General features: G+C 40.3%; 1 protein-coding gene across 1 annotated transcript in view; it reads left to right on the top strand.

Moving 5' to 3' along the window:
• Positions 1-25953, top strand: part of LOC149245217 (peptide-N(4)-(N-acetyl-beta-glucosaminyl)asparagine amidase-like) — a 226844-nt gene extending 200891 nt beyond the window's left edge. Inside the window, exons 8-9 of the mRNA XM_089455548.1 lie at positions 25436-25490; positions 25714-25953. Coding sequence (XP_089311674.1) covers positions 25436-25490; positions 25714-25938 — 280 coding nt within the window. The 3' untranslated portion in view covers positions 25939-25953. The remainder of the gene's footprint in view (positions 1-25435; positions 25491-25713) is intronic.
• The last annotated feature ends 1627 nt before the right edge of the window (positions 25954-27580 follow it).

Below are 27580 nucleotides of genomic sequence, written 5' to 3'. Positions count from 1 at the left end.
TTAATCCCTGATAATGAGGAGGCTGCATTGGTACGGAGACAGGTGAGCAACTATACGAGCAACACTGGTCCATTTGGGAGCATGCATGCAATTCAAGATCGAGAGCATTTTTCTGCTCTTGAGTGGTGGAACATGCATGGAGGGCCTACTCCACTTCTACAGAGTTTGGCATTGCGGGTGCTATCACAGGTGGTAAACACTTCTTCTGCAGAGAGGTGTTGGAGCTCTTATTCTTTCATCCACAGTGTTAAAAGGAACAGGTTGAATTTAGACCGGGCAGAGAGCTTGGTTTATGTTCATTACAACTTGCGATTGTTGTCCCATTACTGTGAAGATGCAAAGTCTAATAAAGACTTGTTGACTTGGGACAAGAATCCAGAGGAGCCCAATTTGGAGGATGGAGTGTTGCGACTAGAGCAATTAGAGGATTCTCTTATCCAGGTATGTCCATTGTGGTATGAATTTTCCAATTTTCCCTTATAAAGCATTTCTCTAATTCATGTTTTTAATTTTTTTGTTAACTAGTGTTTTTTTTTTGCATGAATTTTTTGAGCGATTCTAGGGTGATGACACGGGTGTTGATATGCCAACACCCCCATCTGGTCCCTTGGTTTCTAGGTTCCATGGTTCAACACCAACGGCAGGGGGTTCTTCTTCATCAGTTCCAGTGCCACGACTTACACAGGGACCATCTTCTTCATTGCCACCACGTGGAGGCCCGCCATCACGTTCTATTCGTGGTGGAAGGAGGAGAGATTAGTAGATATATTCACAATCTACTTCTTTTTGTCATAGATTACTCATTAGACTTGTAGACTTGTGAATTTGAATTTTGAACCTTTTTGGCTTGGCGGTGACCAAGTGACATATTTTGTAAACATTATTATTTGAATTTTGGACATGACAAATGTTGACAGTTGCTCACTTGCTAGATAAATCATAATATGCTCTATGTTTTATGTTTTATAATATGCTTAAATGTTTTATGTTTTATAATATGCTTAAAAATTTGATGTATGTTTGTAATAGCTAGAATATAGATGATTGTTGTACATACTAGTAACTACAATGGAATCATGGATGCCATATCTATCTTGATTTATGCAAAAATATGCATGTTTTCATGTCTTCTACAATTAATTTGGTATTTGGGATGTTTGTTTTGAGTATAAATGCAAAAAAATATAAAAAAATATATATATATAGCAGACGCTTCCGCGGACGCTTCGCTTCCTAGATTTTTGGAAAATGACGCTTCCGCGCTCTGCGCTTCGCTTCGCGCTTCCGCTTCGCTCCCGCTTCGTGCAACATTGGCCATGAGTTATAACTTGATCTTCAATGACTGGTGGATTAACCGTGTGAGTATCAATCTGATTATTAATTTCCCTTTCATCCAGGCAATTTTCAATGGAACAAAGAACCTCATAACAAGATGGAGCTTGCTGTAACAGATTAGGAGGCTTCTGATCTATTGACATTCCTCGGTTTCTTTCATCTTCCGATTGCTGTTGAAATTTCTGACACTGTATTTTAATGGCATCCATCTGACTAGAGTGTTCAACCTTTATAGCACTAATTTCCCTGGCATGGTTTTCTTCCATATCTTTTATTACTTTATCGTTCTTTTCCTTTATGGTCATTAAACAATACTGCATAGAGTTTATCTCTTCCTTATGATTTGCTTGCATGTTTATCATATTTTCCTCTAAGCCTGATAACTTGCTTTGCATAAAACTAATTTCCGTGTCATGATTAGTTTTCATGGCCTCAATTTCCTTAGCATGCTGATTTTGCATAATTTCCATCTCCTTATTACGTTTTTCCAGGTGGGTGCATAAAGTTCTCACATCATTAGCGTAATTAGTTTGATTGACCTCCATATTTTTTACCAGCCGCATTAGTTCTTGTATAATTTGCTTCTGATCTTCCTTTTCATTGTCAACACTGTTTTTACAATTTGTCCCTGCTTTTCCACTATCATAGATTTGATCTGCAATGGTACAGGTGGATGGCACATTCTGATATGAAGAATTGTCTTGGAATCTTTCATCGACAGCTGGACCTTTTACAAGATTACTTTCATTCTGTTGCACAATTTTAGGGGCACAAGGCGAGCTATCTGGATCACCATATCTATCTTTAAAAGCATCGACAATGTCTTGTAAAGAAGTGAAAGAATCTTCAGGACAATTATTAAACCAGTTCAAAGCATCACCCTTTAAAGAATGGACAAATAGACGCATCTTGACATCTTCATGATTATATTGAGGAAGTCTACAATATATGATCATTACACAAGTAAACCTGTTTAAATGCTGTCTAACAGTGACTGAATCACCACCTGAGAACAAAAATAATTTAGAAATGGCCTCTTTCGGAAAATCATGGAGATTATCAGTAAAATGACATGGTTTAAATGAATAATCCATGATGAATAACTAGGGACCAAATGGATAATAGAAAGAGATCTCTGCTCAAGAAAATCAATAGATGAAAGAAGTGGAGTCGCCACTTGAACAATGAATCTAATTCTAGGATCCAAAAAGCCACAAACAAGCTGATATGAGGGAGGCTTCTTGTCTGGGAAAAATAAGAAAATGGAGTCGCCACCCAAATAAGAAACGAACTGAAGAGAAGTTGCTGATATGAAAGATAAGGGGATGAAAAGATCCAAATGATGCCAAAAAATGTTGACTCTGCCAGCTCAAATGAGATATGCGAAAGATGTTTGAATGATAAATGTCGTTGAAACGCCAGGGCCAGAAAAACTCTATCCCCGGCAACGGCGCCAAAAAATGTTGGCGTTGCCGGCTCAAACGAATGATAGAAAGATGAACGATGAATGATGAAAAGTCGTTGAAACACCGAGAATAAAGTATCCCCGGCAATGGCGCCAAAAAATGTTGTCGCACAGATTGTCACGACAACGCTCAGACCGGGGGCTGTCACCCTGATCCCCAGTCTCTCCGTTTAAGCCTGTCTCCCACGGCTAAGGGGGGTAGACCCTATGAGATGATGAAGACCAACTGTGGACCAGTTGGGTTGGGAGACACGAAGAAACAAGCACTAAATTGATTTGTTAAATAAATAGACCAGTGCCTTATAAAGTTAATGTGTAAATGATTACTTACTAAATGCTGTAAAAAAGTAAACCATGCAGAGCAATCATTTATCATCAAATAGCTCGAACAGAGGCTAATGAGAGAAAATGCTTAAATGATATTCCAGCGATTAAAGCTTCGAAAGATGAAATTCGATATAAAACCACGAAATTTTAAACGCTAACCATATATGACATTCATGATCATTCAAGCATGTTAAATCGCATAAACATTAGTTTCACATCAAAATTTTAGCCTTAGCAGAAAAAGATAAAACGTGATAAATCCCTGAGCCAAGACTGAATCAGGTAAAATATTTCCAAAATATTTTTATGTTTTTCAGATACAGCAAAATTTTAAAGCTAAATGAAACTTTTAAACAAAAATCTAAATGATACTAAATTAAATAAAAAAAAACTAAACTATAAGGAAACAATTTCTATATGCCTTTTTAAAGTTTTATAATTTTTTATGAATTTTTTATTTGTATATATATATATAACAAAACTTTAAAAAATAAAATCTAAACTAAAACTAAAACAAAACTTGAAAATTAAAATCTAATCTAAATCTAAAGTCTAATAAAAAGGAACTTTTACCTTTTTTTTTTTTTATTTATTAAAATTTAACTAGAATAAAAATTAAATCTAAATCCTAAAACTCAACTCCTTTTAATCTTTTTTGTCTTTATGAAATTTTTATTTTTTATTGATTCTCTGATTATTGAAATTCTAAATGAAAAGCTAAAATCTAAGTTAAGAAAAACGACTGGAAATCGATTTTTTTTTTTTTTTAAAGCTCAAAATAAAACAAAGAAATGATATTTAATCTAAAACTATTAAACAAAAACTAAAATCTAACGATGTTTTTTTATTTTTTATGTTTAAATAAATTTAAAACTAAAACAAAGCTAATCTAATGCATAAAGATTAAACAGAGCCTAAATAAAATCTGAAGTCAAAATCGAAAAAAAACAATTAAAATAAAAATGAAAATGAAAATCGAAATCTAAGTTTACCATTGTCTTACCAAACCAACGCATGAAAAAAAAGGCTGGCCCGTATACACAGAGAAAACGCGTTCAGATGGCGGAATGATTTTCGAGGGCGGATGGAGAGGTTTGCAGGTGCTTACGGCAGCTTTGGAGCGGATTTGAAAAATGCAGCAGCCATGAGGGCTCGGGTTTTGAATGGCTGGATGGAGAGTTTTGCAGGTGGGACGAGGACGCAGCACGCATGTCTTGAGAAATTATCCAGCGCACAAAAAAAAACTTTGAATCGTTACCTGGCCCGTATGAATAAAAACGAGATCTTTAGTCTTTGCAGTGGACGACAGAGAAGGGAATGCATTGAAGGATTGGTGGCTCGATGGAGAACCAACGTTGCGTATGGAGAACCAACGTTGCGTATGGAGAACCAACGTTGCGTATTGGAGGTGCGTATGGAGAACCAACGTTGCAAGTAAACCCAAAATTTGATGTGCGCTGTAGGGATGACTGCGTATAGGAGAAGACACAGGTTTGCTGACAGATTCGGCACGTTTGTAGAACAACAACTCAGAAACCCTTGAAGAAGCTTTAAATAAAAAAATTAAGTTTTCCCTGCTTCAGATTTAATTGATGAAAACCCCAAAATTTCTTCAGATCTGAGACAAACACCCCTGCAAAAGCTATTTTCCACAAGAATTTATCTCAGACCTGCAACCTGCAAAAAGAAAAAAAAACCCAAAAATCCGGAAAGTATATGCAAAGATTAAAAATGAAACCCTACAAACCAGTCCAATATTTACAAAATTATAGCTCTACAACAGCCAGATTTGTCAGTGATCATCAATAATATTTTTAGAACTTCAGATTTACTATGAAAATACTTTAGAAATCTCTCATGCAAATCAGAAAACAAACTCAAATAATAAACCTAGGATCAAAACTGGCTGGGCTCTGCAAGAAAATGCTTGCGGGAGTTGGCTGGTTCAGCGGAGAACTTCCCCAAACGCCCACTGGTTTTCTTCGATAAGGGTTTCCTGCACAGCTCACTTCAACCATCAATAAAGAGAGAAAAAGCAGCACTAGATCTCAAAAGCAATGGAGATACCTGCCATTACTTCAGAAAATCTAATACCATTCAAACCCTATCAAGTGAACAAGATACCTATGCTCAACAATACTCTTCAAGAAGCTGATACTAATGGCTGAAAATTAAAATATGCAGAAAATAAAATAGCTCACAGCACTTCCAGAGAGTAACACCAGCAAGATTTCAACCCCAAAGTCTTTCTTTATTAGCACCAGACAAGTTTACAAGAGAGCTTCTTCAGCACAAGACTCACAGATCGAATTTGCTCTCAAATGACCCCTAGCACCCTATTTAAAGGAAAAATCCCCAACAGCTAGTAAGAGTGATCCATGTCAAACTTATCTCGACCGTCGATGAGGATCAAGATATCTCTTAATCTCATCTGTCGAATTTTTTAATCCATTAAAAAATTGAAATTCTGCATTTATTTACTCAAAATATTATTATTTTATCATTTTTAAGCTTTTATTTTTTATTATTATTTTTTTATTTTTATTTATTATTTTTTTTTAATTTATTTTATAAATTTTAAAATTTTAAATTTTTTTAATTTTTAGTTTATTTTTAAATGGATCCTCGAACTTAGCCTTTGGAAAAATCACCTAGGACCTAGGACTTATGAGGGGATTAAAACATTTTCTAACTCTCAAGACACTTTACATCATGACTTTTACAACTTTGCATCTCAAGGGGGAGAACCCATTTGACATAGACCCTCATAAACCACCCAGTTCTGCGACACAACTATAATCTAGCAGATTAACACACTAGGATTCTCCTAAGATTCTAATGACAAAATCCATTCCGGCTTTGGGGTTAGGCTGAAGGAAAACTCTGCCGATCATAGATCGGGTAGACAAAAAACCTTCCGGAACGTAGATTATCACTAGGAAATTAGGTCCACCTAGGAAATTTACATACATGACTCATATCTACTAAGATTATTTACAATTCACACATGCAGACTGGGTTTACAACATAATATGATCAAGTCGACGATGACTGTCGAATGGCACGGACATGTCAATCAAGCGCTATCCCTTTTGCGAAGAAAAGGGGGTGTACTTGCTATGGGGAGTTGACACGTAGTGGTCAACACTAACCATGGCAGTTATCCTCCTTTCATCACCTGAATCAGAACCTAGATCTTGCTGGACTGCTGCAATTGCTTTCTTTTCATCTTTCTCTTGAAGGAACTTCTTGGGCTTAAGTTCTGGATGAAGTTTCCAACAATTAGATTCATCATGATCGATTCTCTGGCAATGAGAACAAGTAGGTCTTTCCTTCTGAGCTATCGCTGATTTCTTTCTCTTCGAATTGTTCTTCCCCTTACTTTCATTGCAATCTTTTATTTCCAACTCTTTGGATGATTGCAATGAAAACATGAATGGTCTGCCACCTGATTCAATATGTATAGCTTGAACACACACTTCGTCAAAATCATCAGGATTAAACATCAATAATGTATGCTGCAAATATGAATGTAAACTGCTGATGTATTTTAATAAAGTTTTACATGTATCTAATGAAATACCAAGCGCCAATGCTTTCTTTCTGAACTCCTGAGTAAACTCCTGAACACTCTGCCCTTTACCTTGCCTCAAATGATGCCAATGAATACAGCTTGTTGCATGTATCCTAAAGGATAGAATTGCTTCCTAAGAGCTTTTAAAAACTTAGACCATGAAGAGATGACTTTTCCTTTCTGCTTTACATCTATTTGAGTTTTACTTTCCCACCAGATTAAAGTTGTTCCCCCCATTCTAAGTGTAGCTAATTGAATTTTCGTTTTATCGTCAAAAATGTTTTGAATTCGACAATGCACTTCTAACTGTTTAATCCAGTTATCCAGCTTTTCAGGATTCATTTCGCCATCATGAATAGGTAATTGAAATTTTACATCAAGTTTTAAAAGAGATGTTTTCTTAGGTTTCTTTTCTGTTTCAGATTTTGCACTGGAAGAAGAAGAAGAAGATGATGATGGAGATGACGGAGGTGAAGGTGGTTTATCAGCCTTGCCTTTACCTTTGTCCTTCTTCGATGTCTTTGAAGAAGAAGCTGCATCTCTCGCCTTCTTATCTTCGTAGAGTTCTCCCAACATTTGCTGCATAGTCAAGAATGCTTGCTGAAACTGTTCATCGCTCATTTTAGTTTCTGGGGTTTCCTTGCGTCAGATCCTGTCATGGTCGACTTATGAACGGCTCTTCGCTTTCCAATCTCTGGATCAATCTGCTCGAGGATTCTTTCTCCACGTTGCGACTTTGACTTGGTTATCATTCAATGGCAAATTTTACAAATGCAACCTGCTCTGATACCAAATTATATGATCTGAAATGATCATATGCTAAAACTGAAGTAGAATTGATTATGGCAACAATGAAATGAATGTTAACTTAAAGTGCTGAAAACGTGAGAACTGCTTGAGAAGGACTTTATGATAGATGAGAAAACATAAGTAAGATGCAAAACTGAAGTGAAAACAACAAATACACAGCAATACCAGACAACAAGATTGATTACGGAGTTCGTCCCTGATGGACTACGTCTCCGGGTCCGCTTTCAAGATGGGCGACTGCTTTATTAGGATTGATTCTGAAGAGGTTGATTACACAACAAATTGACCAAACTGAATGTGCACACAGGCACTTCTGGTAACTATCATAAGAAATCTCTCTGAACCAGATTTCCAACGTCTGTCTCGGTTTCCAATTCCAACTGCCGATGCCCCTGTTACACTGAAAACAAAATCGACTGTATCCTCCAGAACCTGCACATAAAACTCAAAACCACTCCATCTTTTCTTCAATGAGCAAAACAACCTTTTAAAACCCTGCAAGTACATTCAAACTCCCTCACACCGAGTTTAGGAATGAATTAGCTGAAATTAGGGTTTGTTTGGTCTCGGTCTTGTCTTTGTTTGACACCTTAGGGTTCATATGCATGGTCTTTTAATTAATTTTTAAACAAACTGTAACAAAAAACCCAAATCTGGACTTTGGTTGTACGCTTATCTGCTAGTGGTTAGCAAACGGCGCGGAAATAGCTTAACTGTTCCATGTGAACAGGACTATTATGCCACCTCGCCGTTATCTCGGGCGGTTCCGGCGTAAACATCTTGCGAACAACTATTTGTGGCTTTCTTGTTCACATGCTAACCGTAACTCCCGACGGTTAACAATCTCTGCTGCAGTTAAGCTCTGACATCTCCACTGCTCACATGACTGTCGATGCTGTTGCGGTTATCCTATCCGTTGTGGTTAACTCTAACCTCCACCCGATCTCCTCTGGCCACTCACATGGCACAGTTCCGACGCGGTTAGTAGATGGCGGTTAGGGATTTATATTAAAGTTTTGCAATGTATTACATAGGCCGAGGGTTTATAACATAAGTTTATGTGTTTTTTTGAATTGCTTTAATACATAGTGTTGTATTGTAATATGCTCGATAGGTTTATGACTTAGGGTAATGGTCTAGAACTTAGTTTTAGGTGTTTTAATGTATGGATTTAGGTGTTAGGACTTAGGTTTGATGTATTAGGTTATGGTTTAGACTTTAGGATTGATGTTTTCCTCCATAGCTTTTAGGGCTAGGGTTTAGTCATAAGTTTTAGCCTTTACATCAAAACCAATTACAACCATTTGCTCCAAAGTGACATTCAAACCCACACACATATCTTCGACACAAACCTACATTTGCGATGACATCACATGACGACAAATCCATCGACAACCAAATCCTGCAAGGTGGACGAAAAACTCTTGTTGACAGCCAAATCTTGACGGAACTAACAACAATCACATGTCGACACCCAGATATCAAACCATCACCATGAAAACCATATACATTACTGGACAACCTGAACCATAAACATCACTGTCGAAGCTGATGACATCGAACACTGAAAGCTGACGACGACACCGAACCTGTGCAACTTATCTGACGAGATCCTCCTGGATCAACACTAGTATACTTATTAAATAATTAGGAAAAATGTTTAAATGAATGAAAATGGGTTAAATACCTAAATTATTGAGAAGAGAGATATTACCTAAAATTCGACATTCAAAATATACATATTAAATACTTCGTACTGATTAAGTTGTTAAATAAAATTTACAATTCCAATCCTTCTAATGTAAATATTGAACACTATAGAGTTAAAGTTATAAGTTAATTATTGTTAATATATATATCTATATAAATATATATTTATAAGTTAAAATTTCTAAATTAATATAACAAACATTTGATATATATGTATAACTATTCATTTTTATATATTATAATTAAATTTTATAAAAGTTAAAATTATTAAATTTAAACATAACAAACATATCAATATATATATACATACCCTCACCTCCCGGTTACATGTAAAGCTATGACCGTCAAATAAAAATCTAATGAGGGGCGGTGGAAGAGGGCGGTGACCGCTTAGGAAGGGTATTTATCCTGAGTACACAGAGACACTGGGGGAGGGATTTTTGAGGTAAGAAAGACTGGAAGGAGAACAAAAGATCTGAATTAGAGCTGGAGATTCGATTCAAAGCTGTATATTCGAATCAAAACTTGAGATTTGAGCAATTATTCTTGAAGCTTTTGGGCACGGGGGCCAAAATACTCCAATTGGGAAGTATTTTGGAGTTGGGTACCAAGGTTGTGCTCAGCTTGGCTAGGAGGATTTGGTCATTTGGTATCGGGAGCAATTGGGGCTACATCAGCACGGAATCAACGTCAAACTCGTAAACCAGGTATGTATATGTGAATTAAATTGATAAATTATGCCTAGATTGTAATTGGTAAATTTTGTAGAAATTAGTGGTTTAAATTGTGTTTGGTCTTCACAACTGGTATCAGAGCAAGGTTTCCAAATTCTGCGGATCTTAGGGCCTCTTTTGAATCATCTCTGTGATTTTTCAAACAAGTATTGCTACCTCCCTGTTGCAGTGATTTAACACTGGACATTATTGTTGGTTTCACAACTTAGGGCTTTACAATATGTTATTATTGCTAAAACACTTTAATGCTACAGTTTGTCATACACTCTGTCATAGGAAAATTTATTCATATTATAAACTGAAACCCCAACTTGAAATTTAAGTTCAAGTTTGTGATTTTCTGGGATTGTATCGTCTCCACTGAACCATGTTGAGAATTTAACCATGAGCCTTAAGTAAACCTCTCTGCGTCTTTTCCCTATCTGTTGTCATGGGGATTTTACCACTGAATATATATCGTGTTGGGTTGATGATTCAAGGTGATTCACAACAATTTGCATGCTGTAGTTTCCTTTGTGTAAATACATTACTAATTAGCCAAATTCTTGCCTTCTGTAAATTCTGTAAATTCTTCAGTGTCGATATGGTGAGCGGTTAAGGCACCTGCAAAAAAATTGTCATTTTCTTCATAAGAAATGCACATTTTTATTAAAAATTATTCAATAATATATATCATATACGGATAAGGGATTTCTAAGGTAGGAGCGGCATCATTAGATTTTATTTTTAATTAAATACAAGCTTATAATATATTAGTAACATAACTCTACCAATTTGTAATAAATGTTTGCGAATGAAATGTTGTATATAAATAGCCCTCTGTACATGGGCAATTAACGACAAAGATATCTGAGCCACCTTGCAGCCTAACTGCGACTTGGGAGAGTCAAACACGCGATTAGCGTTAATGCCTGAAATGGTATCTTAAAATTTGCTGTTGATTTATCGCTGGTGTCGACAACAAGGTTCGAACCTGCACGAGCGAAGCACAACAAATTTTTTTTTTTTTTAATAATAATAACTTACCAACTGCTCAAGCCCTAAAATTGGCTCTCTTAAAAATCACATTGTCGATGGTACAATACATCTTGGAAATAAAATTCTTTAAAAAAAAATCTCTACGTTGCATTACACGAGATTATGGATCCAAACCTTAGGTGGGGGACTCATGTCTATCGATCGACATGCGTGTAAAGCCAACGAGCAAAAAGAAAATGATACTCGGTTAAGTTTGGTAGCTTTAGACTCAAGTTTAATTCCCTTAAATGAGTTTAGTGCTACCTAGAATCGGGTTAGTTAATATAATATTATTTTTGAAATAAAATTAAAAATATATTTAGAAGTTGGCCATCACATAAAAAGTTAGGATTTTGCAACTCTGTGAGTGGCACAAGCTTCTGTTGTACGGTTGGCAAGCCATATATCGGTCGATCAGGCTATTGCCAGTATGGGGACAGAAGCTGGCAACGTTCCTCACACCTCCAAAAAGCGTTCCTCACTCCTCCAAAAGCCTTCCAGATCCCAGGAGTAAGAGCTGAACCTTAACTTGCTCATTAATAAGTTAAATCCAATTCTTTGTTTCCAAATCTATGTAAATAATTATGTAAATAATGTGTTTATTTGGGGTAGCATCAGATGTGCTCTGGCCATGAAAATTGGTGGAGAGGCTAAGGCACATGAGATCTCCAAGACCCAGAAATGGTTTGGATAGATTGTACCTGGTTTGGGAGATATTAAAATAATTAATATTTTTAATGGAGTTTGTAAGTCTAAACTTAGAAAAAATAAAATATTAATGGGTATTAATATAAAACTGGGTTAGAAGGTTCCAAAAGTCATGGATCAAGCCAAATCTAATCTTAGCCTTTGATTAGAGATTTAATCTCGACTGTTGAAAGGCCAACAGGAAAAGTATAAGAGGAGGCTTGAGGGTTAGTTGGAGAACACACCAGAGTGATCAGTCATTCGATTTGCTAGAGCAGGGTTTCTAAGCAAAGTCGAATCAGTGATCAACAGCGAGGGGCAGTAAGTACTGAACGGAGAGGTAGAGATAGTGCCGAGAGACCAGCGCAAAGGTAGAGAGCGAGAAGAAACAACTAGAGCAGGCCACGCAGAGCCCAACAGAGACAACGCAGAGGCCCGAGGGCCCGTGTCATCCACGCTGAGCCAGTAGGAGTGACGCAGAGGTTCCCTAAGGTTGTGCGGTGCCTCAGAAGGCTGACGCAGAGGGTTCTGAGGTTGACGCAGAGCAACAGGAGGCTGACATAGTGCTTCAGTGGTGCTGGAGAGGGTTTCGTGGGACAGGTTTTCTAAATACTTGTTTCCGAATAGAGAGGTATTACTGCCGGTTGTTTTCTCTGTCAGGTGAGCCAGTTTGGCACCTAGTTGTACTCAAGGAAATACTGCATAATAATAAACCCTCAAAATAGCTGCACTAGTTTTCTCGGATTGGGTTTTTTCGAGGACATTTGTCCAAAAATAATGGTGTCACTTGTGTGTTTGTTTTCTTTCAGCTGTTGATCTGTAGATGTTGACACTATATTGTGTTTATTTTGTTATTTATATGTTTTAAATAACTTGTTCGAAATTAACAAGTAGAAGAAATAAACCAGAAGAATACAGATTAAATTTCTAACGGATAGACTTAGAAATTTCAACATGGTATCAGAGGGTGGTTGCAGATCACAGGAGAGTTGAAGGCATCAGCTAAGCAGAGCATTTGTAGCAGAATCAGCTGTCTCAAGTGACAAAAGTTGATCCTTGCAGAAGCGACATAAGGGTTGATGCAGAGAGACGGCGTCATCAGTCCGGGCTCGAGAGAGGCCAACGCAGAGGCTGTGGAGGGAAGAAAGAGGCTGTGGAAGGAAGAAAGAGACCATAAGTGTTGATGCAGTTCGCTGAGGGAGCTGTTTTGCCAGTGCCGAGATTGCGCAGAGCCTAGAGGCTCAGTTCTTCAGTTGCTGGGGCATAGGAAGTTGTGGGCAGTTTGCGAGAGCGAAGCTGGTGGGGTACTGTGGGCAGAACAATACCTAACAGGGAAAAACCAAGGTAGAGGGAGTTTCAAACGAGGCGAATTTCTAGCCAAGGAATTCGGATTAGAGTTGCAGGTGCATAGAAGATCGGATAGGTGCAACTTGACGTTTGGCAGAAGGATTTCTAGAAGGGAAATCGGGACTCAGAGGGAGTCCAGCAGAGAACTTCTAGGCGGGAAGTAGAGAGACTCAGTAGGAGTCAAAGAGAAGACTTCTAGGAGGGAAGTAGAGAGACTCTGAGCAGTTGACAAGAAGAGTAGAGAGATGGTTGTGAATGGATTGAGGGATCAGGACAGGCTCGATGGAGCGTCCTACTTTGTGGTCTAGAAGGCCAGGATCTTGTCCATTTTAGATAGACGTCGCATCAAGGGCTTCGCCTTGAGAACAATGGCTATCCCAGTTGAACCGACAACTAATGGGAAGTACAAGGAGGCAATGGCCAAGGCAAAATGCATCATCCTTGATGGGGTTAAGGATCATGTGGTCCAGCATATTGGCGTGAAGGAGACGACAAAGGAAATGTGGGACACCGTGAAGACGTCGTACTAGCATACTTCCGTGCAGAGGAAGATGTTACTTGAGAATCAACTATGGTCATACCAGATGCAAAAGGGGAGCAAATAGATCACTTCCTCAGTTGGTTGAAGGAGATCCGGGACCAATTGACTTCCATAGGAGCCACGCTAGATGAAGAGATGATGGTGAGGACCGCACTTAACGCGGTCTTCGAGGAGTGGGAGACATTTGTCCAGAGCATACTGGGCAGGACAAATCTTCCAGATTGGGAAGAATTGTGGGCGGCTCTTCGCCAAGAGGAGATTAGGCAGTTGAGCAAGACGGGAAGTAGCAGTAAAGGAGTCCGGATCAAGAAGGAAGAGGAAGAGGATGCAGCTCTGGGATCTGCGGGAAAGCAGGAGAAGAGGAAGAAGAAGGACCTCCCTAAGGTCAAGTGCCTCCACTGTGGGGAACTAGGTCATTATGCCAACCAGTGACCGAGGAAGAAGAACAAGGGAGAGGTGTCTGGCTCTAAGGCAGCGCCAACGAAGGCAGAGAAGAAAGTCGAGAAGCATGACGATTGTGCCATGAGTGCTCATGTACCTCTAGAGAAGAGGTGGGGAGACATCGAGCTGTAGTCAATAGGACTACATGCGATGAGGGGTAGGATCCTTGAGGTACCCAACCTCTTGGATTATACCTTGCTACGGGAACCTTGAAGAGTGAGTAGAAGGACTGGCAGATGTCAGTAGAGACGGATGTGGATGAAGCGGTGGAGAGTGCTACAGTGTAGGAGTCCCCGGGCAATGCGAGGCTAGTAGGCTTCAACAATGCGAGAGGCACGAAGAGTGTTGCACCAGTGCAGGATAACACGAAGAGGTGTGCAACGGTGTGAGATGCAGGGAGTTGTTGCAACAATGCAGAGGTCAGTAGAGGTAGCACATGTTAGCGATAGAGAGAGTTTCAGCATCGGGGGTGTTTCTAGCCTGACAGGGATGTCAAAAGTTGGGTGGATCAGTTACTTACTTCTCTGTAACTGAGTTGCAATGCAGTAGCACGATGCAACATGATGAGAGGGGGATGCAGTGCAGATGCAGTGCTGGGAGGATGGACCAATAACAACACGGATGACGAGGGAGGTGTCGTATGGATGCAGCAGTGGCAGTGGCAGGTACATGGGCAGTAGAGCAGGATGCAACAGGCAGAGGATATTGAGCGGGCAGGCCTAGCATCAGCACAGGTACCAGTGCCGGATAATTAGTGTGATTCTCAGTGAGGAGTATTACTAGAGCACAGTCCTCGCTAAGAGGGAGTGTTGATTTGGGGTAGCACAGGATGTGCTCTAGCCATGAAAATTGGTGGAGAGGCTAACACACATGAGATCTCCAAGAGCTAGAAATGGTTTGGACAGATTGTACCCGGTTTGGGAGATATTAAAATAATTAATATTTTTAATGGAGTTCCTAAGTCTAAACTTAGGAAAAATAAAATATTAATGGGTATTAATATAAAACTAGGTTAGAAGGTTCCAAAAGTCATGGATCAAGCCAAATTTAATCTTAGCCGTTGATTAGAGATTTAATCTCGGCCGTTGAAAGACCAACAGAAAAGTATAAGAGGAGGCTTGAGGGTCAGTTGGATAACACACCAGAGTGATCAATCATTCGATTTGTTAGAGTGGGGTTGCTAATCAAAGTCGAATCAATGATCAACAACGAGGGGCAGTGAGTACTGGACAGAGAGGCAGAGATAGTGCCGAGAGACCAGGGCAGAGGTAGAGAGCGATAAGCAATAGCTAGAGCAGGCCACGCAGAGCCCAACAAAGACAACGCAGAGGCCAAAGGGCCTACGTCATCCACGCTGAGCCAGCAAGATTAACGCAGAGGGTCCTAAAGGCTACGCAGTACGTCAGAGGGATGACGCAGAGGGTTCTGAGGCTAACGTAGAGCAGCAGGATGATGACACAGTGCTTCAGTGGTGCGGGAGAGGGTTTCTTGGGACATGTTTTCTGAGAGTGAGGTTGGAAGCAGTGCAGTGAGATTCCAATATTCATTGTATTATGTTGAACATAGTTAAATTCAGCTAATTTTGGATGTTTTTCAGTTGCTTCTCTCAGCAACTAAGTTGCAACACAGATGCAATGTTAGCAATGGCAGTGCTAGCAGCGTAGCAGATGCAACATTTGAGAGGGAGCTGTAGTACAGATGCAGCAGTGGCAGTGGCAGCGTCATGGGCAGCAGTGGCAGTGGCAACGTCATGGGCAGCAGTACAGTAGTAGCAACATCACAGTGTTGGTGGAAGCAACATTGTAGAAAGGAGGTGGTTTAGAAACATAGCAACATGCAGGTAGACATTGTTGCTAGAGCACTTTCCTCGCTAAGAGGGAGTGTTAGTTTTTGATAGCATCGGAAGTGCTCTAGCCTTGAAAATTGGTGGAGAGGCTAAGGCACATGAGTTCTAAAGAACCCAGAAATTGTTTGGTGAAATTCCACCTGGATTGTATTTTATTAAAATAATTAATATTTTTAATGGGGTTCCTAAGTCTAAACTTAGGGAAATTAAAATATTAATGGGTATTAATCAAAATATGGGTGAGAATGATCTAGAAGGCGGATCAAGTCATGTTTTAATCTTAGCCATTGATTAGAGACTTAATCTCGACCGTTGAAGACTCAACAGGAAAAGTATAAAATGGAGGCTTGGGGTTCATTTGAAAACACATAGAGAGATTGAGGAAATCGATTTTCTGAGGTGAGAAGTTCTCAGGAGGAAAATCGATTGGGGATATCTTAGAGCTGAGGGGCAGAGAGAATCTGGGAGGACTTTCCGGAAAATACTGAACAGAGAGGCGGAGAGAGCTTGTAGAGAGACAGCGCAGTAGCCGGGAGAACTGATGCAGAAAAGCTGCGTGTCACGCAGTATCCATAACTATTGGAACAACCGAAACTACCAGAACTACCAGAACTGTCGTGAACTGCCAGAATTGCTGGAACTATTAGGAACTGCCAGAACAGCCGGGAGAGCCGACGCAGAGGCAACGCAGTAGCCGGGAGAGCTGACGCAGAGGCAACGCAATAGCCGGGAGAGCTGACGCAGAAAAGTTGTTTATCACACAGAATCCAGAACTGCCAGAACAACCGAGAGAGCTGACGCAGAGGGCAGAGAAAGTGACGTAGGGTTGACGCAGAGCCAACACAGAAATAACCGGGGTTAGCCAGTTTTGTGTTGGATCAACCATAATTCTGTCGGGTGAAGTGAGGTAAAACTCACTCAGATTTTCTGCCAGTATTTTCTTTGTAAAGGATTGCTAGATGAGCATCCTAGAGTTGTATTCAGATATTTCTCCTGCATAATAATAAACCCTCAGAACTGCTGCACCGGTTTTCCCACATTGGGTTTTTCTGGGGACTATTGTGTCAAAAAATAAGTGTCCTATGTATCTTGTTAGTTGCTCTGTTTTCTGTTTCATGAGATCAAATATTTAATTAGTGTAGGCTGCAGAAGTAATTTTCTTTAGTATTCACAAGAAAAACTTGATGAATGTAATTTAAAAATCAAGTAGGTGAAGTAGATTCAGATTTGCTACAGTAGGGGTTGGATCACATATGGCTACGGGAGCCCTTAATGACAGTAGCAGAATGACGGGAGTCAGTTGGTGCGAGGGATGATGGAGCAACAGTGGCAGAGCTAGAGTGCCAAAGTTTGAAGCAGCCCAGGAGAGTGTTGCAGCAGTGTAGACGGCACAGAGTAGATACAACAACAGTGCAGTAGCATCAGAGGGTCAACACAGATTAGCAACAAAGGTAGCTTCAACGTCAAGGGGCATCCAGACTGACCAACATGTCAACTTTTGTGTGGCTTTTCAGTTGCTTACTTCTCAGCAATTGAGTTGCAGTGCAGCAGTTAGTAGTGGTAGTGCTATGGGCAACATATTGAGAGGGAGCTGCAGTACAGATGCAACAGTGACAGTGACAGTGTCATGGGCAGCAGTACAAATTACAACATCGCAGTGGATGAAGGGTGACAGGCCGAGCATCAGCGGCTCAGAGGACCGATGCCATGGATCAGTGTGATACTTAAACCGGGAAGTATTGTTAGAGCACGTTCCTTGCTAAGAGGGAGTGTTGATTTTTGGGTAGCATCGGATGTGCTCTAGCTTCGAAATTCTGTGGAGGGGCTAGAACACATTAGATCTCCAAGACCCGAAAATCGTTTGGTGGAATTCCACCCGGATTGTATTTTATTAAAATAATTAATATTTTTAATGGGGTTCCTAAGTCTAAACTTAGGAAAATTAAAGTATAAATGGGTATTAATGAAAATATGGGTGAGAAGCTTCTAAGAGATGAGGATCAAGTCTAATTTAATCTTAGCCGTTGATTAGAGATTAGATCACGAGCGTTGATTTCTCAACAGGAAAAGTAGAAAGGAAGGCTTGGGGTCAGTTGGAGAACACTCATAGGGAGAGCAACACTTGAGCTAATTCGAAATTCTGGGGGAGGGTTTGCTAAGAATTTCAGAGTGAACTTATCGTGCATAGAGGGGCAGTTTGGTAGAGGGACTTCCGTCCAAGGCCGACAATACATAGCAGAGAGGCAGAGCAACACAGGGGAGAGACAACGCAGCTCCAGAAAGGGTGACACAGAGGGTGGAGGGCTGACGCAGTCACTTAGAGGCAGCGCTCAGGTTTCTGTGAGACAGATAGGGCATCAGTTTAGCAGACCAATTTATGAGCCCGGAAGGCTCACTGGGAGGGTGACGCAGCTTCTAAAGGAGGTGACGCGGTTCTAGTGCAAAGTTGGGAGCAACCATCGCTGCACAACACTAGGGACAACACAGTCACCTGTGGGGTTTGTTCATCCAGTTGTTGGATTCGCCAAAATATCTGCCTCTGGATAGAGGTACTTTTGCCGGGTTTATTCTCTGTTGGGTGAGACGGATTTGGCACCCTAGTTGTATTCGGAAATCTGCTTAATAATATAACCCTCATATCTGCTGCACTGGTTTTCCCACACTAGGTTTTTCTGGGGATGTTTAGTCCAAAACTAAGTGTGTCCTTTGTGTAATTGTCTCATTTATTTTCAATACTTGATCTGTATATTGGTGTAGGCTGCAGTGTATTTGCACTAATATTTTCTGAATATTTATGAAAATAACTTATTAAAATGAAGAACACAAGTAGATAATGCAAATCAGTTTACTACAGTTGGATTTCTGGTTTGTTAGATTCAGAAATTTTCACATATATGTGAAGTGAAACATGATATGTTGTCTAAGAGATATATCGTTGGGACATTAATAATAATGTCAATGATTTAGTTTCTCTCCACCATCGTTTATATGAAGGTAAGCACCCTAATTCTTAGTGCAACCATCTTAGTTAATACCCTAGTCGACTCTACCAGCATAAAGCTACCTTAGTTAATCTCCTCGAAGGGTTTGATCAATGTGGAGGCCAAATTCCAAGTAAGGGATGCTTTTTTAGATTAATGTGACCTTTTCTATCTGTATCTAAGCTTTAATTGGTTAATCTAAATACTGCATTAGTTTCTTGGCATATTGACTTGGGCTGTAACAATATCAAGGCCATTGTCTATCAATGGTTCCTTGTGCCTCATTTATATTAGTTTTAAGTACAACAAAACTATAGTTAATCAACCTTGCATTTAAAGAAAATATATTGTTGTAATTGAATACTTGCTTTATGAATCAGAACCTTCAGCTGTAAACAAATACTTCCATTGTTCCACACTAGGCATGTACGTATACATTTGAGCCCAAGGCAAATGAGGTAAGTTTTTCGTTACAATGGGTTTAGCAGGTTTCATTTCCACCTCTATACACTCTATAACTCTCTATCTGTTAATTTTAGGTATGTTCTATGCTAGAGCAATTTATTTCAATTTCTTTTCCACATTAGCAATCACATCAGCATAAAGTAAATTGCAGATAGAACATAAATATAAATCACAGAAGACAAGCCAAGACAAGAGGACACAAGATGTGGCGCTCGCTAGGGACAAACCCCAATGTGGGGAAACCCTTGATCAATTCTTCTTTTATGTTCTTCAAAGTTCAGCAGAGAAAGTGAGAGAGTACATTTACAATAGAAGTCAATCACTTTGACTTTTGATATGGACATGAGATCAGTTGAAGACATATTGCTTCAATTGATTCTCTAAGGTGACTCGTTCACCTATCATAGTGCTGCATCTCGTCTACTTGCTGCACATTATCGTGTGACACCTTGCTGTACTGTCACATGTGTTGAACCTTGATGACTGAGCTGCTCTCATCTTCATGCTGCTCATCATGCTGCATCTTCCATGGTCTTATTCATCATCAAGCTGCCCATGCTCATGATCTCATTCATCATTATGCTGCCCATGCTCATATCATCATGCATCATTATGCTGCCCATGCTCATATCATCATGCTGCTTATTATGCTGCCCATGATCTCATACATCATGCTACCTTCCTTCGGAGACAGATGCTCCGGCTGTTTCGGCAGTTCTCGGTAGTTCCGGCTTTTTCGGCAGTTCCGGCTTTTCCGACAGTTCCGACAGTTCCGACATTTCTGGCTTTTCCGGCTTTTTTGGCTTTTCCAGCTTTTCGGGCGTTTTCGGCTTTTCCAGCAGTTCCGGCTTTTCCGGCAGTTCCGGCTTTTCCGGCTTTCGGTCTTTTCTGGCTTTTCGGGTATTTCCGGCTTTTCCGGCATTTCCGGCTTTTCTGGTAGTTCCAGCTTTTCCGGTAGTTTCGGCTTTTCTGGCTTTTCTGGCAGTTCCAGATTTTCCGTCTTTTCTAGCAGTTCCGGCTTTTCCAGCTTTTCCAACTTTTCCGGCTTTTCCGGCAGTTTCGACTTTTCTGACTTTTCCTGCAGTTCCAGTTTTTCCGGCTTTTCCTTAGGATCTCTCCTCCTACTAAAACCCAAAGACAAGTAGAGAGAGGAAGAGATCCAAGTGTGTGTAGAAATGACTTGAAGTCCTCTTCTATTTATACTAAAACGTAGAGGTTGAATAGACATGACTGTTGGGCTTTTGAGCCTACATAAGTTGCTGGCCAACTTAACAATTTGTCCATAACATAAATAAATTCATAGCTTCATAAATACTTATCGGAATTGGATGATCTTTAGATCAATCCTACACCTCTCAATGAGAGGGATCCAATAAAAATATCAGCTGCCATAAATAATATGACCCACATGGAGTTTGGCCCTAGTTTCCAATTTTAACACTCCCTCTCAACTAGGGAGAACTCTATCCGCTGATCCATATGTCCAACTGTACTATCTCTGCTATCAGTGCCCTGCACTGCTCTGCTCAACTCTGTTCTGCTCTGCTGGCTCTGCTCTGCTCTGTTGGCTCTGCTGGCTCTGCTCTGCTCTGCTCAGCTCTATTGGCTCTGCTGGCTCGGCTTTGCTCTGCTCAACTCTGCTGGATCTGCTCTGCTCAACTTAGCTCTGCTGAACCATGAAAAAGAAGAATTGATCGAGAATGTGTCATACCATTCTCCACTGACCCAAAGTCAGTCTCAGAGTGTGTACCACTGGTCCCAGACCAGTCCTCAACCGACCCGAAGTCAGTGTCATAGTAGGTACAACTCCTACCACTAGTCCCAGACCAGTACTCATTGATCCCAGATCAATGAAGGTCATCCTAGCATAGGGAGTACGGTAGATACAACAATGCGTCCATCAGCACTACTATGGTCCCTATCCTCATTTCCCTACTCATTGATCAGATGAGAGGTACTTCCATGAGTCCCAGACTGCATGGGTAGGATGCCTCGACAGGAGAACTTAATCATTCCTATCCTCACAGGAGAACTAATCATCCTGCTACATAATCGCCATGGCGAACACATCATCCGGCCTCACAGGAGAGCTGATCATCCTGCTACATAATCGTCATGGAGAACACATCATCCAGACCTCACTGGAGAACTAATCATCCTGCTACATAGTCGTCATGGAGAACACATCATCCAAACCTCACAGGAGAACTAATCATCCTGCTACACAGGAGACCGAATCATCCTGTCCCACAAGAGAGCGAATCATCTTGTCCCACAAGAGAGCGAATCATCTTGTCCCACAAGAGAGCAAATCATCTTGTTCACAGGAGAGCGAATCATCTTGTCCATAGGAGAGCGAATCATCCTGTCCCACAAGAGAGCGAATCATCTTGTCCCAGTGCGCACCACCAGGGGAGGGTGAGTCACCTTGTGGTCGTATGTTGCTCTAGTAAGAACCACAAGCCCCCAGAGCTCCCAGAGCTCAATGTACACAACATGCAGGACCCTTGTACAAGGGTCTCTTGACGACTCCAAGTTGTTCGAGAAAATCACAAATTTGATTTTTCCCCCGGGGCTTAGACAAAGTGTAGCGACCTGTACATCATCTCATAGCGATGGAGCTTCCTTGCTCATAGACTTACCATATCCCAGATAAGATAGTATCTGATGTCTATCTGCTGGAGCAATCGTCGAATATGGGATTCCTTAATAATCGAATCACACCTCTGGTTGTCACAGAGAATCACAGTGGTACAAACAGCTCACTTGAAGAGCTTCCCCAACCAGGCAGCTTCATACGAGATCATACTCGTAGATATGTATCTGGTCTCAGCGGTGCTTATAACAACCGACTTCTGCTTCCTGCTCATCCATGATATCGAAGCAGAATCCAAAGAGAAACAACACTAAGAAGTGCTCTAATGATCCTCCACACTGCCTGCCCAATCAGCATTCGAATAATCATGCAGTTTCATATTTTCGGCAGTGTATCTCAATCCATGAGAGATTGTGCCTCGAAGACATCTCAGAAGATTCTTGGCACCAATCCAGTGAGGTTCAACCAAATATGAGCTCACCATGCTAACTGCAAAACATATGTCCGGACGGAAGTTCACCAAGAACATCAACGCGAATGAGTTTATGAGATTCAGAGGCATTTCCCAAATCTGGTCCGACATCACTACCATATAACTTCTGAAAGTTAAGATCCTCGAGGTAGTCATAGGCTTGCAGTTCACCATTCCACATCTGGAATCCAACTCCCTCTTACTTCTGCAAATGAGAGGGTCTGCACCTATTAGAAGTAGGTCGTCCTCATAAGGTGCTGGTATGAGAGGTCTATCATCCACAACCTTCGGATGGTTTGGATCCATTTCACTCCTAGTGAATCTCAGCTTTATCAGACAGCTATCGATCCTCTCATACTATGCCCGGGGTGTTTTGCTTCAAGCCATAGAGGGCTTTCTTCCACCTGCATATGCGAGATTCCTGATTATCAATCTCAGACCCCTTGGGTTGTTCCAGACCTGTGGACTTGCTACATGAGGGGAATGGTCCCCTTGTAAGATTTTCCTTCGGTACATCTCAGACATGTACTTTCATGCTCCTTTTGAATTCAGGCATCCCTGTCACCATCTGACTCACAGACCTTCGGTGCTACGTGACAATGGACATGGTCCCCAGTGGACTTCCTGCAATTTGATACAACCCTGAACTCAAAAACATCTTTGAAAATTCTATTTCCAAACACGTACCTTTCCATTGATGAGTGCCACCCTGAAACCTTTGACTTCCATTTCCGAGATGGACACCAGGTTCTTCTTGCGATTAGGTACATAAAAGTGATTCGAGGTTCCTTGCTTTCTTTGAAGAGTCGACCATTTCCTTGATGACCTGCATTACCTTCGGACACTCCTTCACATAATGGCCGAACTTATTGCAACCAAGGCATCCGCCTTTCCTTCCACCCTTAGATCCGAACTTCCCAATGAAGTGATCTTTAGATGGGCCATCAGAAACTTCCGCTACGCCATTCTGATAATATGTTCTGCTTCGACTTCACCCTTTGTGAACTTAGAAGAGAGATGTGGAACCCATTGATCCTTTTGTCTTGTCCCTATTGTCTTTGGTGATTGCTCTTTCACTCTTGCTTGGGCATTGTCTTCACCTCAGCTCTGATACCATGTTAATTTTAGGTATGTTCTATGCGAAAGCAATTTATTTCAATTTCTTTTCCACATTAGCAATCACATCAACATAAGATAAACTACAGATAGAACATAAATATAAATCGCAGAAGACAAGCCAAGACAAGAGGACACAAGATGTGGCGCTAGCCAGGGACAAACCCCGATGTGGGGAAACCCTTGATCAATTCCTCTTTTATGTTCTTCAAAGTTCAGCAGAGAAAGTGAGAGAGATAGTACATTTACAATAGAAGTCAATCACTTTGACTTTTGATATCGACATGAGATCAGTTGAAGACATATTGCTTCAACTGATTCTCTAAGGTGACTCGTTCACCTATCATAGTGCTGCATCTCGTCTATTTGCTGCACATTACCGTGTGACATCTTGCTGTACTGTCACATGTGTTGAACCTTGATGACTGAGCTGCTCTCATCTTCATGCTGCTCATCATGCTGCATCTTCCATGGTCTTATTCATCATCAAGCTGCCCATGCTCATGATCTCATTCATCATTATGCTGCCCATGCTCATATCATCATGCATCATTATGCTGCCCATGCTCATATCATCATGCTGCTTATTATGCTTCCCATGATCTCATACATCATGTTGCCTTCCTTCGGAGACAGATGCTCCGGCTGTTTCGGCAGTTCCCGGTAGTTCCGGCTTTTCCGGCAGTTTCGGCAATTCCGGCTTTTCTGGCTTTTCTAGCTTTTCCGGTATTTCCGGCTTTTCCGGCAGTTCCGGCTTTTCCTGCAGTTCTGGCTTTTCCGGCTTTTATAGCTTTTCCGGTATTTCCGGCGTTTCTGGATTTTTCGGTAGTTCCGACTTTTCTAGCAGTTCCAGCTTTTCCGGCTTTTCCGGCTTTTCCGGCAGTTCCAGCTTTTCCGGTCTTTTCCGGCAATTCCGGCGTTTCCGGCTTTTCCGGCTTTTCCGTCAGTTCCGGCTTTTCCGTCTTTTCCTTAGGATCTCCTCCTACTATAAAACCCAAAGACAAGTAGAGAGAGGAAGAGATCCAAGTGTGTATAGAAATGACTTGAAGTCCTCTTCTATTGATACTAAAACGTAGAGGTTGAATAGACATGACTGTTGGGCTTCTGAGCCTACAAATGTTGCTGGCCGACTTAACAATTTGTCCATAACATAAATAAATTCGTAACTTCATAAATACTTATCGGAATCGTATGATATTTAGATCAATCCTACATCTCTCAATGAGAGGGATCCAATAAAAATATCAGCTGCCATAAATAATATGACCCACATGGAGTTTGGCCCTAGTTGCCAATTTAAACACTATCCAATTAAGGGTCAAGTCCACTGTAATACGGATGACTAACAGTTCTTGGAGATGCAATGCACATGATAATCATATCAAAACCATCAACGGCAGAGTGATATTTCCTAATGTGAGTACTGAAAAAAGGGTATCATTTCAGCTGAATTATCACCATTTGAAAATTGGAAAGGAAAGATAAAGAACACATTTTCCCCCAGTGGATATCCATTGAGCCTTATGCTACCTAATTGTAAATTAAATCTGTTGTAGCATGGAGAATTCACTGCAGTTTTTCTTGAGCATGGAAAATAAAAAGCCATTTCTTCTAAAATGAAATTTGCTACTTTAAGGGCTTATTTTATATTTGTTTTGATAATTCAATTCATAAGGCATAATTCTTCTTATTTTAGCCCCATCATGCAGATATTACATTTTTTGGGAATCACAATATTCTGCTATATTTTTGAAATGATAAGCACCCACATTCCAGTGAATTTAGAATATAATGAGATAAATTATCTCTCTAATTAGCTTCATAGACTTGTAATTATATTCTATCACTAGTTCTGTTATTTCTGATATACGGTGTTTCAAGTTCTCTTATAGACAAAGTTGCCATAATTTTTAACTAAGTTTTAGTCACTATTGTGAATTCTTAAACTCATGAATGGTTTGTAAACTACAGGTGCAACAAGTGTTCAGCGACTACTCGCTTTCCTCGCTACAATGATCCACTGAAGGTTTTTGTAATCCTAGCACTTTTAACAACTGTCTTGTCGCAATGTTTATAGGGTTCTTCCCCTTGGGGTAACCCTTTTGTATGCCCAGGTTATGTTGTTTCATTTTCTGTTGTTCTTGTACTTACTTGTCAGTCTCATTTTAGGTGGCCTCATTTTAAGTGGGCTTCTTAATGACATTATCAAGTCTCTGAGATCCATGATTTGTCTGAATCCTTGATTGCAGCTTGTGGAGACCAGGAGAGGACGCTGTGGAGAGTGGGCAAATTGCTTTACATTGTATTGTAGATCATTTGGTTATCAAGCTCGCCTGGTAGGTGACCTGTATTTGCCTTTGAGAATGCCAAATGTGGAATTTTTTAAAGGATATTTGAGGTGGCCTGATTCATTCCAACTGGAAGTTCAAAATGATTATTATACACTTAGAATAAGGAGTCTTAATTCCCTATAGGAGAATGAGTTTGGCTTGCATAAACAATAGGCCAAAACATAGCTATATGTGAATCTTCAGAGTAGGATGTAGACAAAGATTTCTGCAAGTTTTAAGTCACTTTATGTAAATATGGAATAGTTACGGTTGCCATAATCTTAGAGTACACAGCATAGTGTTAGCAACATATTTGGTTGAAGTGCGATCTGTTAGCACTTATTTTAGCAATAATGTTTGTGCTATGTTGCTCTTGATAAACTGTTTTGTTATGTATTTATGGATTGCAATTAATCACGTAATAGTTATATATGAGACAATAATTGGTCATAACTTTTGACTCATGTGTCTATTCAATAACCATTCATGTTCAAAACAATCAAGTAGCATTATTCATGTGCAGTGTTGCAAACATTGGTCAAAATTCACGAAAAATCGGCAACATTGCGATTTTTCCAGCTGTCGAAAAATCACGGGTAAAAATCGCGATTTTTTCCTTTGGCGATTTTTCCCGATTTTGGAAAAAATGAGCATATTTTGTATTTTTTAATATGTGCCGGTTTTGCTGATTTTTGTCGAATTTTTTGCCGATTTTGCCGAAAAGGTGTTTTCTGGACCCTTGCTGATTTTTTCAGCACTGTTCATTTGTCCGATTTCTTCTCTTTTATGTCTAAGTATGCCATGACTTTAATGCTATCAGAGTGATAATAGTTGGTGCGTGTGATCCAATATCAGAGAACTAGGATGTGGACAAGATATTTTGTTAGGGGGTTCTTGATTTCAAATCACATGAAAGAGGCAAATTGTTAGGCACAAGCAAGGCAGTCTTTATTAATAGTTGAATTTAAAACAACAAAAGGTTTATCAAAGGTGAACAAACTCTTAAATTAATATGAAGAAATGTTTTAAAGGGATTTAAAAGACCATTATGGCAACAATAACAAATGATGACATACAGAGGCGTCGACATTGATAATTTTGAGGCATAGTAGATTGTTATCCATCCATATACATGGGAACCCTAGGATAAAATTTTTCTCCTACGATGCAGCTGGCCAGCCAGCAACCCTACCATGATCCGTAGATAGCCAGCCTCAGATGCCTCTCATCCATTCTTGTTGGAATTTCTAAGTCTAACTGTTAGAAATCCTTCATGTACTTTCTGATTTATTCTTGCCTACTTGTTCTGTTTAATTAACAAGTTATTTACCATGTAAATACTAAAAATAAATACAAGTACATGCTCAACACATTACAGATCATCAACTGAAGGAAAAACAAGAACACAAGTGAAACTGTTATTTTTGGACTAATGTCCCTAGAAAAACCCAATGCGGGAAAACTGGTGCAGCTATCTGAGGGTTTTATTATTAAGCAGTTTCAGAATACAATCTAGGTTCCAAACCAGCTCACCCAACAAAGAATGATCTCGGCAATAGTACCTCTCAGTCGGAGACAGATATTCCGGCTAAAACCTCGGATGAACAATCCTACAGCTCTTAGCTCCAATTTGCCCCACGAAATCTCCAACGTCTGCCTCTAAGGACTGCGTCAGCCTCTCTGGCCTAGCGTCAGCCCAACGTCACCCACACTCACCCTGCGTCAGCCTCTGGAGGCATTGTGTCAGCCTATAGAGCCTCTGCGTCACCCACATCGGCTCTCTAGC

This window comes from Pinus tabuliformis, chromosome 7 (genome assembly GCF_031772625.1).
Source record: "Pinus tabuliformis cultivar Carrire ecotype Pingquan chromosome 7, CPIR1, whole genome shotgun sequence".
Taxonomy (NCBI): Eukaryota; Viridiplantae; Streptophyta; class Pinopsida; order Pinales; family Pinaceae; genus Pinus; species Pinus tabuliformis.
The sequence above is the reverse complement of the archived record's forward strand: the minus strand, read 5'-3'. Positions and strand labels throughout refer to the sequence as shown.